The sequence below is a fragment of the Aulostomus chinensis genome, chromosome 3 (assembly GCF_037954235.1).
Source record: "Aulostomus chinensis isolate RoL2024-O1b breed Wild chromosome 3, RoL_Achi_v1.0, whole genome shotgun sequence".
Lineage (NCBI taxonomy): Eukaryota > Metazoa > Chordata > Actinopteri > Syngnathiformes > Aulostomidae > Aulostomus > Aulostomus chinensis.
In genome coordinates this window covers 19,731,369-19,747,182 of record NC_141322.1, presented here as the reverse complement: position 1 = coordinate 19,747,182, position 15,814 = coordinate 19,731,369, and the positions used below count along the sequence as shown (strand labels likewise).

Genomic DNA, 15,814 nt, shown 5'->3' with positions numbered 1-15,814 from the left:
CATGCAGGAAGAAATCAGAGTTGAAGGAATGAATGCTGAGAATATTTTGTGAAAAGCTTGAAAGAGCTTTTCAAGTCTGAGGAGAAGAAGGTGTTGTTGACTGGCAACAACTTCCGGAGGGGAAAAAAAAAACCCGTCTTGATACGTGGATTCTCGGGATAGTTTAGTTCAAGTATCGCCACAGGTCACCAGCGCGACTCTGGTTTCCTTTTTGTTTGTTTGTTTTTTCGCATTCGTTGTTGATTATTGTCATCCAAACGATTGGTGCACTGGTGAACGCGCTCGAGTGGTGCATCGCGCTCGCACACACATACACACATACACACACACACTCACTCACACACCTCCCCTCCCTCCTCGCTGCATCACTGCACGCTGGTACCGTCACACACTCACGCAAGTCTCCCGTGAGCGAGCCGACTTGTTGGAAATGCTCGAGGATCTTCAAGAATCTCACTTGGTATCAAATTAGAGACAGAAAAGAAAAAGTGGATTCGGGAAAATACAAAATATTAGACGGAGTTGGAGATCAGCAGTTGACTTGAGTGAAGGTGAGTGAGCACAAGTATCTTTTTCATCTTCTTCTTCTTCTTCTTCTTCTGCACACCGCTGCTGCTCTAAAACGCGAGAAGTGAGGGGTGTTTATACATTAGTTAATGTGGTTGTTAACACCTTTCGTTCCAAAAATAAACGATTTCTCGGGAAAACTTTTGTGCCGGTAAAACAATTTGGTACCAACATCAGACGAGCTCGCGTGACTGAAGACGTACGGGATCAGTTTAACCAGAGAAGTGCAACAAGCTGGCTAATGCGCAAATTCTCTGAACTGTCAAGCTGCTTTGGCATCCATTGTGCGGGAATCTTCTATTAGTATCAACTTCAGGCTCAGTATCAGTATGAGGAGCCCAATAAGTTAAATCATCAAACAAAAAGAAAAAAAAACAACAATTGGTTTTGATGATGGATAAGCCAATCAGACTGGTTCAAACTGCACTTCAGACTTACACAAGACATGTTGATGCACTCCCACTGCAGCGGCGCTCAGCACATTTTCACAGTCTCGCAGTGTCCCTGCCTTCTTGTCATTATTTGTCATCATTTCACACCCAACTAGCCTGCTTTGCCTAAACCCCCCCCCCCCCTCCTCTCCCACACCCAAGAAGGAGGGCAACTGCTCGAGAGAGAGAGATGATAAAAAAAAAAGTGCGGTGGTTCAGAGAGCTCCAGAGGGCCATGCAGACCTCTGTAGATTTGCATATCATATATAGGCTATATGAAGATTAAAAATATATTGCACAGTAGCTCACAGGGCTGCATCTCTCTCCAGAAACAGTGAAGGATTCTTCAGTGTGTTTTGAAGGGTTTATTTGATGTGTTTTATTGGATATTCATCTGTAGTTAATTAGCGTAACACTAACTAGTCATCAGAGTCCACATCATTGGCTGGTGTATTTAAAATATTTGTTCTATTCATACGTTTTTTTCTTCATTCATCAGATGAATATTTCAGGTGTTTTGCCATCTCTAACCATTCATGATCTTGAGATGTAGTTTTTCCTCACACACGAAGTGGCAGTTGTCTTCAGCTGTAATGCCGACGAGTACACAGAGACCTCCAAGCTCTGTACCGACAATATACCATGGTGCATACTGTAGCTCAGGGTAACCATGGCAACAAAACAACATCTGAAGAAGCTGGTCAGATGAGCAAGTGATGCCTGCGGAAGAGATGACTGGTAAACTGGATGCATTACAAAATCAAGCACAAAAGAGGACTGATTCATCGAAATTTACCTCACCTCTCTGGGAGATGAATACGTGTGCTTGCCTCTTTTTATGGCTGATGTGTGCATTTGCTTTTTTCATGTGGCCTGCGCACCTGACAGGAGCGATATTTACGCCATAAATGACGGACATTGTCTGTAGTTTGGCTCCAACTTGAGACCATCTGCCCCCTCTGTCACCAGTCCTCTTCCTTTGAAGAGGCCTGGCTTTGGCTGAATCCACAGCTCGGGCCTGCTGCCATCGTCTGACATGACTTTGACCAACAAACCTGATTTACAAATAAATATTTGATTAGAAAACACAAAACAAACAAACAAACACATTCCGTAGAATTGTGGAATGTTGATCACATTTACTTGTTTCCTGTTTAAACCATAATTTAGATAGATTCTGGTTTGGGCTGAACCATTTGAAAAAATATCTCATTTGCATTTGCGATGTGATATACAAAATTATAAGGAATTATTCACATATAAATAAATTAAAATTGAACTGGTAATGGTGTGACTCCTACAGGATTTGCAACAGACATGGGTACAAACAACACTAACGATACATAGCACACCGCTCACAGGCAGGTGTATTTCCAGTCAGCCGGAGTCTCCACAGTTAAGAAATACAATTTCTCCAAAAGGTCTTTGCCTGCAGTAATATAACTGTGGTTGTGTATGACATTTACTTTGAAATAACCATTTAAATGACAGGACATTATGTTATTATAGAATCAGGTACATAGCCAGAACTACTTTCCTGACTTGGTGCTGTGGTTTGACGCAGCATCTCAGCGTGAGATGTGTGTTGACAGTCAGAAGAAGGATGTTCTACTAATCACGACGGCCTTAAAGAGAAGGATGAGGAGGAGGATAACTTGTGGACAAGTCAAGATCCTGAACCTTTCCTAATTTAAAGCAGAATACACAGAGGAGGGACAACAGCTTTTGGAAGCTGTATGCTAACACTTCCCATCTATTACCTTGCACTGTGCTAAGCTAACTAGCACTCTGTGGGTCTCAAAACTCTGATGCACTCCCACACGACAGAAGGATATCATAGGTAAGCCTGTGAGAGGTATTCTGTCTCACAGGTGTACGTTAATTAAAGTTCTATTTACTTATCAGACACACGTGTAAGCTGGTTTACCCATCAACACGCTTGACCGACCTTTATTATAGCGGTTGTGACTTTAAAATATTAGAATCCACAGGGAAAACGTCTCAACGGTAAATATACGGCCGTTATACTCCTGGAAAATGATTCTGTCATTATTACCTAAGGGTATCCACAGAGTTTTATCAATGCCAAACTGTGACATTGGGAATTTACATTCCCATTAACGAAAAACACTAAATTCAAATTTTCAAAAGTCAAAGATAAAAGACCTCTTATTCAGCACGTCAAATGCTTTCTGTCATTTTCTTCCTCTGGCAAAGGAGAACAACCTTTTATCTCCAAGATGGCTTTGAAGGGGGGAAAAACAAGTGTGTAAAAATTCTGTATGATCTATTAGTACTCAGTGTTTGGTGTTTTGCTGCACTGTGGGACAGCGAGTCAAGCCAGAACAGTTGTAGGAATCTGTGATTAAGCGTGAGGTCGAATGTCTGCATTAGGTGGTCATTCATCGGGCTTGCTCTACTCTTCTGTTGACTGGGTGGTTATGTTGGTAGACAAAAATGGTCCATAGAGGCTAGGCTTGAGACAAAAGACGGGGGAAGTTTAGGTCGCCCTTTTAGAAGTTATCACAAATCAGAATATGAAAGTGGTACTTGACCCAAAAATGATCTCTTGTTGATCAGTGACTGTTGAATTCATGAAGACATCTGGTCCCCTGCATGACTTCTTGGTGATTTCCCGGCCAGTAAACAAGCTGGGATTTTCATTGAATTTGAACCTGAGTTCAAAGTCATGCACAGAGTCGTGCTTGTGGTTTAGAATTTAGAGACAAAACTGTCAGTTTAGTCGTTTTCAGCTCAAGTCAAAGTGTTTGCAGAGTATTGAGCTTATGCCACAGGTAAAGAAAACCTAGTTTATGCTGGACAATATATTTGAGATTGTAAATTTGTGTTTTGTGTATTTGAACTGTGGTGGGTTTTTTTTTTAATTTGTATGACAACATGGAAGTGAAACATTTTATCTCACAAGATCCTCTTCACAAATGACCCTCGTGCAATGATTGAACTAAGCCGTGCGTTTTCATGGTCATCAAAACTAGCTTCCCAGTTCTTCCCTTTTTGCCTTTAAATATCAGCAGCATCGTCTGTAGTCTTGTTATGCCACATGCCCAGTTTCAGTTTCAGATAGAGCTGAAAACCTATTGACTTTGAGGAGAGTGAGCCGGATGTTCAGTGCTAACTTATTTCTAGGTTGTAGGACTCATTCGTGTGCCACCATATAGTCATAGTGTTGTTAATCATCACGCTGATATCTGTCTACTTTTCTGTTGAAAATACCCTGCAAGAGAAAATTACAATGCCTCAAAAATTGGAAAATTGTGTGTATGTGGGTTTTTGTCCTCTTTTTTTCTGATGGAGTAGCAGAAGGTTTAGTCACCTACTGTAATGAAAGGAACGACAGCGCAGGGCCGGGTGAGAGTCAGAACACACTAATGGTGGGTATTCATCAAGATGCATGCAGAGGATTTGATTTAGCTGGAGCGCATCTCTCAGATACTCATGATACTCCTGACTGATGGTGAACCAACAACCCCCCCCCCCCCACCTCAGGATAGTGATGCTATTGTACGCTGCATTTTAATCAGGCAAACGGTGACCTGAAAATTGTGCTGCAGTAAGAAATGGGCTTCTGTGTTTGAGTAGTTTACAGCATTGTATGCCTCTCTTCACTCACCCCTGGGAGACATTTTCTTTACTTGTGCAGAAGTCTGGAAGAAACAGCGCTGAATAAAATTTGTCTGGGATGGAATTTAACAATAAATAATCGTTGAATAGGACAGACTTTATCCCCTCAGCTAGTCTGAGCTGATGTATAACTGCACTTTAGCCATATTAAAGAAAGTCTGCTTTGTTGTTAGGCTTTGGTTTACTGTTTACAGCAGTAAGTGAGGCTGGTAACTTTTAAAGCATTTTCACTCTGTACAATGTGCTGTGCAATTGACAAAACTCTTGACAGACATTAGAAATGCAGACATCGTCATTCTGGACCTCATCTTTTCCAACTTGAAATCGTTTCATTTTAGTCATTAAAGCCAGTAGCTGCTGATCTTTAATTTTGTTTGATTTGAAAAGATTTTGATTTTATATGTATTCATGATGTTGTGTTACCGTGAGTATCATGGAAGGCCCATCTGAATCAAATGTATTGCTATTCTTAGTGATGAAGTAAAAAACAAAACAATGAAATGTTATGTGTAACCACCATCAGAGTGCAGAGTTGTTACAAGAGCTGTTTGGAGTTAAAAAACAGGAGCAGGGACAGGAAGGCACCGATGTACCCGAAGGACCAAGGTGTCCCACAGGTGCTCAGTAGGAGACATGTCTGGTGAATAGGGAACGACTGTAGAAAAGCAACATTTTTTTTTTAGCTTCCAGGAAGTGTGTGTCCACAACCTCATGATAGAGGGGCGGACAGGATTCATCAGAAGAGAATGATTTTCTGCGTTTGCCCTCTGAAGCCTGTTGCTACGCTGGACGGCAGCAGTCAGATCAAGACCTCAGTGAGGACACACGAGCCAGTTTCTCCCTAGCGTGAACAACACGTAGAGATTCTCTTAGTGTTCAAACACTCTTCATCAGCTGCATGAGCGGGTGGTGCTGCATCAGCGGCCGTTCAGATGCAGCAGAATGTTCCGATCCTGAGCTAGTGTTGCAGTACATCCTCTGAGGATGCATTGGCAGTTCTGCAAGTTGGTTATTCTGAAACCACTGAGAACTACTTCTGGAACTGTGCTGCCTTCCTGTTGAGTGGCAGAAGAGCCTCTTAAGCACCAGGCCTATTTTCAGCCCTCCTGTTTGACATACAGTATATCTGCACAACCCCAAGGGACGAATCAATAATCTTGCCTCAAAAAAGTAACAACAGCGAGATGACTATAAAAGTGTCAGAGTGAATAAAGATGTCGTCATTTCTTCGTAAATGCTGCTGACAGATTTAGGGACTCGACAAGTTATAATAACGTTCTGATTGGTCAATTAACTTACTAATTTCTTCTAAGTGGTTTTAGATAAGAAGGGTTCCAGACGCAGCTGCAGGGCTCAGCTCATGAGCTCGCTTGACACAGATGGTCTGTGTCCCTGTTGACTTGTGACATTTGTGACGTTGTCATGTGACAGCGCCGCAGGACTTGTGACCTTTTATCGACCCCATCGTTAGAAACACCTATGCAGTGATCTCGCCTTTTAATCAGCTTTTTATTCTGCATCTGTGCAGAGATGGAGTATCATGTGGAAGTGACATTTTGGGGCTAAAATACAAATAAGATGGAGCACATGATTGAGGCACACATATGGCAGCAAGAAATAAAGGTTGTTTATATTTTTGTTCAGGGTAGATGAGCATAAATTAACATGAATAGAAACAGACTGACTTAAGTGATAATAATCAAGCAGGATTTTTTTTTATCTCAGCTTCACTGTAGGGATGTGCAGAGCGATACGAGTGACGAGTTCCCTTGTGGACAGTCAAACAGAGCTCTCTCTCTCCCTCTCTCTCTCTCTCTCTCTCTCTGATTGAAAGCAATAAACAAAAGGAAACGGATCCTCCTAATTTGCATTCCATTTTTAAATGTATAAGAACAAATCCGTGTTGCACTACATATATTTCAGGATGATACAGCCGAGAGAAATCTCTGCCTCTGCCTGGGTCTTGACTGAGGCTCCAGACAGCAGCTCAGTCAGAATTCTTTTACTCCCACTCTTCTGAGCCAGCTGCCATTTCTACTGTAAGGCGTGCCAAAAAAGAATAAAAAAGAAAGAAAAGAAACTGAATATATTTACCTTTAAGTCATTCTAAGTCACCAGTAAAATGTAGTTGTAGCCCTGCATCAGTTGTGCCGCAGCAAGTAATGTCCCCCTCATTAAAAGTAATATGTTTTTTGCAACAAGGTCAGTTGGTAAGATTTGAATATGACCAGAAATATATTTAAAACAGAGTATTTTAACACCAACACCAAGATACATAAAAAAAACATTTAATAGGAGCCAGTTGGGTGACCTTATGTCCTTGATAGTTCTCCAGTTTTCATTGAAGAAAAAAAAAAGAAAAAGCAGGGGTTATGAAGTCATGTTATTTATTTAGAGACTTTGAAATTGGCATAGAAATGTGTGAAAAGACTTCATGTGGGTGAACTGCATTTATTGGGCTTTTAGTTCCAGTTAGAAATGTTATGTTGAACGAAATTATTTGTCCTGCAGTTTTTACAGTCTTATCAGGTGTTTTCAGTCATTTTATAGTTGGAGGTTTTTTTATTTGAGATGTGGCTCGATCATAAGTTTTGTCCCTTTAATATCTTTTGTAAACTAGTCAGGTCTGGTGCACAGTGAAACAAAATAGCAGCGAGGTGACTGAAATGTGCAATATTTGTTCAAGATTAATTGGGTATTAAGATACCATTTTAAATTCAATACTGTGGTGCTGCAGAAATGTCCTGCCAACATATCACACACTACAGACTTAAGAAAACATCTTTGTTCCGTGGAGATCCTGACAAAAATTATCATTTTAATGAGTTTTTGAAAATGAGAAAAGGAAGAATGAACATCCCCTAGAATATTGCAAATGCGATTGCAATATCGGTCAAAATAATTGCAATTAGATATTTTTTTCAAACTTGTTCAGCCCTGTTGCAAATCAAGGCACAGCGTTGTTATATGATATTGTTATTAACATGATTTGTGCATTAATTTGATCGTGATGCTTCATTGTCGGGGAGTTAATTCACTTTTTGACCCACCTGTGCGTTACGTTATCCAGTATGTTATTATCTTGACCAAACAAAAATGTTTTGTCACGTCTGTAGAATATTTTGCCTTTAGCAAACACTGCACCCACTGTGAATTGGACATTGCATGAGGCCCATTTGTGACTGTGATCAAATTTAGATTATGTTTTATTTACTCATTTTGCTTAGTTATACTTCCTATCAGACTCAGTATGATGTATCGTAGTTGTTATTGTGATTCATTTCTCCTGTCCCTTCCTTCTTATTTACAGATTCTTGCTCTGGCTAGAGTGCTTTGTGCTAGTATCAACTCCATATTGAAATATATTGTGGGTACAAATTAAAAACAAAACTCTTCAGTTGTAGTTTCTCCAGCAAAAGCTCAGAGGTCAAGAATATTCTTACAGTAGACAAAGGAGAAATGCTGCTGCAGTAGAGTACTGAGTCACTGCAGGGTGGAGAGAAACAAGGTAGCTGTCTGATAATGGAAAATCTCATTTTTTATGTTGTGTTGTTGTGATCGTTTGAAATAATTTGCTCCCACAAGCTCAATTACACTAACCTTCTCTCAATTATATGATCAAAAAGGTTTCTGTAAGCAAAATTACGATTTCCTCGAAACTCGTTCATTGTGTGTAGAGCAAAATTTTCTCCCATTTCTGCATGTGAATTTCTTCATCTTCATCTATTCACACAACAGGTTTGCTATGACTGGAGAGAATTCAGCAAGTCTCCAGACAGGGATGCTGGCTTTACTTATCCTGTTTCAGATCTGGTTTGTATTGTCCTTCCAAACTGATGCCGTTCTCTGCCGACGGCTGATCTAATATTCTGCATATCGTAACAGGTTGTGTTGTGGCGAGACATTCCCTGGCGAGGGCAGGAGCTGCCATGCCATTTGGTTGTCTGATGCTCGGGGAGAAGAAGGATTACAACAATCCCTCAGAAGTCACTGACAAATATGACCTCGGACAGATTGTTAAATCGTGAGTACAAACTGTTTATAATACTGTTCGTACTTTTTCAAGAATTTGTATAAAAATAATGACCAATGTTCCCTTTTCCATCCCTTTCACAGAGAGGAGTTTTGTGAGATATTTCGGGCGAAGGATAGAAACACCTTGAAAATGTACACCTGTAAAAAGTTCCACAAAAAGGATGGAAGGAAAGTGAGAAAAGCTGCCAAGAATGAGATAATGATCCTAAAGATGTAAGTGAAGCTCAAGTCAAAGACGAATGAATGGCAAAGTGTGGTGCAGAAGCTCTTCAAAGCCTGTCTCATTTCCTTAAACGATAATTCCAGAGTTTTTATATCGGAGCCCTATTTTCCCAGGCAACTTGGAGTTCTCACAGGGCAGTTCAGTAGCATCAAAGTGCATCTACTGACAGTGTTTTTGCCACTAACGGGCGCTTATAAAAGCATTAAAGAGAAAAACTTTTTGTTCACGTGCAGCTTCAGAAAGTGCGGTTAACATTGCCTGGTAAAAACCCTGTTTGAATCCACAATAGCTGATCTGAGGTGGTCCAACCAACTCCCGAGGATGTTCAGAGTTTAGCTTTGTACAGTGAATGAAAAGCCTATCATCAATGGAGCGCTGACACCATGATTCACCATGGCAACAAGTCCCATTCAGTGTTAATTAATTCATCATTTAATAGACTTACAACATGGTGAACTGTTTTTACTGTTGAAGTATCATTGTCATAAACACATTTAGGAGAAACTGACAGATTAAGAATGCCACATGGTAGAAAACAGCCACTTCTCCAGGGAGCATGGGTTCTCAAAGTGAGGTCCGTGGGTCCATTCCAGGACCATGGGCCCATTCCAGGGGGTCCTTAGCAAATGAGAAATTATTCAATTTCACTTAAGCTTAGCTGACAACGTTCATATAATAAGCATTGAACATGATTAATTATGCATTTCTTAGACTTTTAATGTAGAATTTGAATAATTACAAATGTACTTTTATTGCCTTTTGTTCAAATAATGAATAAAAACAATATCTTTATTTTGGCTTCTGCAAATGTTTAAAACATTTCTCGCTACTTTTCAAGTCATTTCTTCCTCATTTACTCCTTTTTCCTGTGGTTTTGAAATGAATTAGAGTATTTGCAATTAAAATCAGAATTACCTAAGAAAAACAGAAAGACTTTCACCAGACAATGAGCAAAAAATAAATTTATACATTTGAATTATTTGAGAGTTTATGAATTGATCAGATTTTGTGTTTAACTGTTTGTGAAACATGTTGGACTGCAGTCTCAACCAAATGTCCAAGAGAGTCCTTGAGCAAAATACTTTCAGATTGGGGGGGTCTGTGGTTATAAGTTAGGAAGCTGGACTTGAGGTCCAGAGCATGAACGAGCATGCAAACCCCTTACTACATCACATTAGTATTAGCATTTTTCTTAAAAACCGCATGTTGTGAAAGAGACGGAGGAACTTTTGACTAATAATATCAGTTACCGTCATGTTTATGGTAATTTATTCCCCTTTGTATCAAGAGGAATTAATTCAATCAGCGATGAATTCAATGAGCCCAACTAGTTAATGTTCACCCTCAGATGAGTGGGATTTTGGAAGTCCTGGTGGTTTTCAAGAGGTGCGAAAAATGCCTGCTGTCATCACAAGTTTTCATTTCCATCATTTCAACTGCCCTGATCATCCAGCTTGGAGCGATTCCTGTCTCCTCATGATTTTAACCCAGATTTCATCCTTTCATTCTCCTGCTGTCCTCTCTCTTCCTCCTTTGTTCCTCTCTTTAAAAGGATAAAGCATCATAACATCCTGCAGCTGGTTGATGCATTTGAAACTAAGAAAGAATACTTCATTTTTCTGGAGCTGTGAGTATTTTTGGAGCTTTTATTCAACACGTGAAACTTTCCTGTTATCAGCAAGTGGCATGTTCTGAACCTACCGTCTGTGCAGCGCTACAGGCAGAGAGGTCTTTGACTGGATCTTAGATCAAGGCTACTACTCTGAGAGGGACACCAGCAATGTGATGAGGCAGGTGTTGGAGGCCATAGCTTACCTACACTCCCTTAAAATCGTCCACAGAAATCTTAAGGTACTGCCTACATTTAGTGACAGAGGGAGCATTTTAGCACATGCTATATGAAATACACTCTGACTCAATGCTTTCCAGTTTTATAACTCTTTATTTTTCTGATACAGCTGGAAAACTTAGTGTACTTTAATCGATTGAAACACTCCAAAATTGTTATCAGTGACTTCCAGTTGGCAAAACTGGAAAATCGACTCATAAAGGATCCATGTGGGACTCCAGAATATCTTGGTAAGATCTGTTTTTTTTTTTTGTCATGTTGGTTATCATATAATAAGAATAAATCTTTATCTATAGAGCTACGTGATACGATGAGAGCTTCTTTTTTGCTTGCAGCTCCTGAGGTGGTTGGGAGGCAGAGATATGGACGACCTGTGGATTGTTGGGCCATCGGGGTCATCATGTATATACTGTAAGTGCCAATCAATTTGCTTATAATTTTTATTTTATGCAAAAAAATATGTATACTGTATATCGTCATTTAATGCTGTTATTTTACCAACTCAATAGTTTGTCCGGAAACCCTCCTTTCTATGATGACGCTGATGAAGATGATGATCGTGACAAGAACCTTTTCCTCAAGATTTTGTCAGGAGACTACGAGTTTGACTCGCCATATTGGGATGATATTTCTGATTCTGGTAAGAGCTGACTAATTCACAGAGATAAACAATCCCCACACTGTTATTATCACATGACCATCAATGTTTCATCCTTACGAAGCTCCTCATTAGACCGGGATGTTGATGATGCAGTAAACTCAGCAGCTCAATAAAGAAACAATTATTCTTTTCTGTCCTGCATTTATTCACTGGACTGAATGTGCAAACTTTTCCATTTCTTTAACGTGCCCATCCTGGGATTGACATCAATATATTTGAAGCTCCACAGGCTTCCAAATATGCATAAAACAATTCAGAAAAGGCAATGTGACACATTGCTCTTCAACTGTGACACTTTAATAAGCGGAAAGACATTAAAAGAATAAGAGTGTAATTATTATCTCCACCAAGGAGCTCATGTCTTCAGTGGCGCTTGTCTCTTTGTCTGTCAACAAGATTACACAAAAAAAACTTAAACCTACTAAATGTTGGGGCAGATTTGTCATGGCACATCAGGAAATTCCATTTTCTCTTGTTTTGTTTACATACTCCTCCTAATTGGTTGGCTGGGTCCATCTTGAATTTGCCAAGAAATGCCTTAAGACCTTGTTGACGCATTACTGTGAAGACTTTGGGGTTTTGGTTAAAGGGTGCTATTGTGGTTTTATTGTGATATTTCACCATAGAAGACACAGTACTAGTAACTGGACTCCACATGATCAGGTCACAGGAAGTGAGCATACCTGTTGCATACCTGGTGTCTCTCTCTAGTGTCCACAGTGGTTACTACTTTATTTAATGGACCGTTCCCCTGGCCTACTCCTGTTTGCTCTGGAATAATGATAATACATTCGTCAGTCAACGCTTTTTTATCTCCTTAAAGCATCATCCTTGCTCTCTTCGTTCTTGTCGTCTGCAGGGTTGTAATCACCACCCTTGGGCTGCTGTATTCAAGTGAATAAACCCACTTTGCCAGTGTAGGGCTTGTTATTTGCAGATCAATGCAACGGCGAAGAACTTATTTAGTTTCTCCCATCGTCCGCCCTGTAATTGATGCTGTTGCGGATCTTACAGATTATCTGATGCACAATTGTCCAGTTCCTCATGAATTGTATGCAGTGTTTTGTGAGGGTACACTTTCGGAAGAAAAAAAAGAAAGAGCTAACCGTTGTTGGAACACTGCAGTGCAGTATGTCCTAGATGTGTCAAATATGAGACAAAAACGCCTGCTTCCTGACACTCCCAAACTTCTCGTTGCCATCGTTGTAGGTATAATGCACATCTCAGATGAGGATTTCTGAATGTTGGAGAAGCAAATTTCCTGTTGTTTTAATATTTTTCAGCCAAAACCTTGGTGGCATCTTTGATGGAAGTGGACCAAGATCAGCGATTGACCGCACAAGAAGCCATAGCTCATGAATGGTACAAAAAAAGTTTTACAAATTATTGTACTCAACAACATAGCAGAAGCCACAACTTTTGCTCTGTTGCTGTGACCAATTAAATCATGATCTGGAGAGGTTAGTTGTCTTGTCTCTTCTCAGGATCTCTGGAAATGCTGCCTCAGACAAGAACATCAAGGATGGAGTTTGTGCACAGATAGAGAAGAACTTTGCCAAAGCCAAATGGAAGGTAATCTTGTATTTCATATGTCTTAGTTCAAATAATACTGTTGGTGAAAAAAGCATATGAGTTAGAGGTTGTACCCAAAAAGGCAGTCAGCCAGAAGCAAAACACAAAGGCACACTCGTAAGATTTCATTTAAAACCAAAGTTTTGACTCTCACTCCCATTTGAGCACCATGTCAAAGTGAATAAACATCTATACTCGCACCCCAAGAATGCAACATAAAGGAAAAGTTCTGAAGGTTTTCTGGCAAAAAGACCCTTTTGTCAGAAAGAGGTTAAGTTTAGTACAATATTGTGGTTCAAGTTCTAAAAGAACCTTTCACAGAGGCTTTCTTTTGGAAAACTCTCTGGCAGAAAGCCTTGAGGCAAACTTGTGCAAAAACAAGAAACAGCATTTACTCTTTGGTAAGTTGTAGAAATACTTTGGAGGAAAAGTGAGATGAGAGGTTTATGTGCTTGGACCGTTGCGGAAGTGGAACTGTTACTAAAATTGGTAAAAGTATATGAGTCAAAGTGGGAGAAAAATAGATGGGGGGGGGGGGGGGGCTTTTGGAGGCTGTGTGGTGTTGGTATATATTTTTTTCCAGTCAAAAATGATAGAAAGTGGTTGAACAGCCTCATAAATTTCAATCAAAACTATAATTGTACATCAAAGTTGAAGGGGGTGTACTGTCAAAGCCATTCCTATTGTAATAAAATATAACTTTATATTTTAACCTTGTTTCTGCGTGATGATCAATCAGCAAACTTTTTAAAATTTGTTTTATTTGAGTGAGCAGCAAAAATACCTACCTGTTTTACCACCCGCAGAAAGCTGTTAGGGTCACCACCCTCATGAAGAGACTTCGAGCGTCTGAGCAAGGGGATTCTGGGGCTGCAGGTACTGCTGCTGATCCCAGCGTACCTGGCGGCGCTGCTGATGCTGCTGCTGCTGCTCCATCTGGTGGCAGCGTCAGTGTCGCTGCCAGCATAAAGGCTGCACTAAGAGAAAAGGCTCCCGATGCCCAGACGGCCCCCAACCCTGCACCCAGTGCAGCCGGACAGGATGAGCAGACACAGTGTAACGGCGACAACCTCCAAATGTTGCCACAAAGAGAGGCAGAGTAGTCGTTGAACAAATCTAAGAAGAGGACCCTCAACAAGCAACAAGCACATGAGCAGTACAGCTAATACATTTGGTCTAATGTTAAGGGGTTCATGTTGTCTGAATATCCCCCAATTTGCATCTTCAATGCTGAGTTCTATCTCGTCATGCATTTCATAGTTTTTGCCTTCTGTACTGATTAGTCTATTGAATAGTGTTCTCCACTCTCTCTCGTTATTTTGTGTACAAGTCCCTTTAAATCTAGTTTAAAAAGTAGCTCTACTGTTGTGTCCTTTTCCTGAAAAAACTGTAAAAATGCATAGTATAATTTAGTGAAATAACTGAACCTTTTCTCGTCAGCTCATTGTATATACTGTAGATGTGTTTGTCTGTTTCAACAGATTGCTCGCTATCTGCTTCAGAACTTCAAATCTTGAGTTCATGAATTGTGACTTCACTTTATGTGTCAGAAGATCAGTTAATCAATCATTTAAGTGTTTGTTCTAGAAATATTAACTTATTAGAATACTTTTCAGCTTGCATTTTTGAGTTAATGCATAAAAAAAACATAATTTGAATTGAAATTGCAAGTGGTTATGGACTTGAAGTGAAAAGAGAAGAAAAAGAAAATTATTCTGCAGTGCTGAAAATGATATACAGCTATTGTTTTGTTTATGTTCAAAAAGTAGTGAGGAAAAATAAGACCAGATAAACAATCTCTGAGTTCAATTAGATTTCCTGACTTGCACTTGTGTAGTTTAGATTCAGTGCAGTCCAACTTCAGCCAACGAGCATTTTTACGGCAGCAAAGAGTGCTTATTTTTTTAAGTTAAAGTGCCTTAATATTTGTTGCAGGAATGAATTGAAATGTTTCAGAAGAAACAACTTGATTAAAACTGCTTACTTTTTTTCCTTGAAATGTTTTAGCTGTTTTTTTTCCTTTGCTTTTCTGAGTCCTACGATGCTGTAATGAATCTTGTGTTCTGTCCCTTTTTACCCTTAATTTAAGCAGAAAACTGAATTAAGAGCAGTCTGTGTGCAGTGTTGTTTCAGCTGTTGTTGTGCTGTTACTTGTATTTAGTAAATTTAAGAGTTTATATCTCGGTCCTTTAACTGTATCACTATGTATATTTGCATTGTATAGATGTGTAGTTTTCTCTGTGTATTTAGCAACATTTAGCTGAGCTAACAGGTTGCTACAACGCTTGTGAATAAATAAAACGAAACAAAATGTAATGCTACAGCTGAAACTGTGCCCTTTTTCTTTAGCTGGCCCTCTCTTAGAGTATTTTATGGTTTTACCATCAGCCACACCACCAACTTCCCCCAAATAATACTTTGTTTTTTTCCACTTCAAAAAAACATTTTTTCTAAATAAACAATTTTCATGGGGGAAGTCCCTTTTTTTAAATAAATTCATTAGATGATTATTTTGATTCCCCCCCCCCCCATGAAAACATATAATTAATTATGTGAAGCGCTTTTTGTTTTTACTCAGGTGAATGCAGGATGTTTCCGTAGTATCTTATTAAATCAGGGGAAAATGGCTGTTATCTCAGTTGTATTTCTTATTTGAGCATGAGAAATGTCTAACTTTGACCGATATGCGGCAGCAAGTAATTTACCGTACCGTAGGACGAAGAAGGTGCTCAGCTTTAGCAGTAGAAGAAGACGTGAAACACTAAACGGACCGCTACAAGGCGATAGTCACGTGATATACCGAACTCGCAACTGGTTAATTGTCTAAACATGTT

The 15,814-nt window shown here is 39.7% G+C and overlaps 1 protein-coding gene across 1 annotated transcript; it reads left to right on the top strand.

The window, feature by feature from the left end:
* The first annotated feature begins 377 nt into the window (after window positions 1-377).
* Window positions 378-15,398, top strand: LOC147268114 (caM kinase-like vesicle-associated protein). The gene is made up of 11 exons (XM_086200775.1): window positions 378-551; window positions 8,526-8,664; window positions 8,757-8,888; window positions 10,451-10,525; window positions 10,611-10,749; window positions 10,857-10,977; window positions 11,083-11,158; window positions 11,257-11,387; window positions 12,692-12,770; window positions 12,893-12,980; window positions 13,787-15,398. The coding sequence occupies exons 2-11, from the start codon at window positions 8,570-8,572 to the stop codon at window positions 14,081-14,083; spliced, it is 1,233 nt and encodes a 410-aa protein (XP_086056901.1). The 5' UTR covers window positions 378-551; window positions 8,526-8,569; the 3' UTR covers window positions 14,084-15,398.
* The last annotated feature ends 416 nt before the right edge of the window (window positions 15,399-15,814 follow it).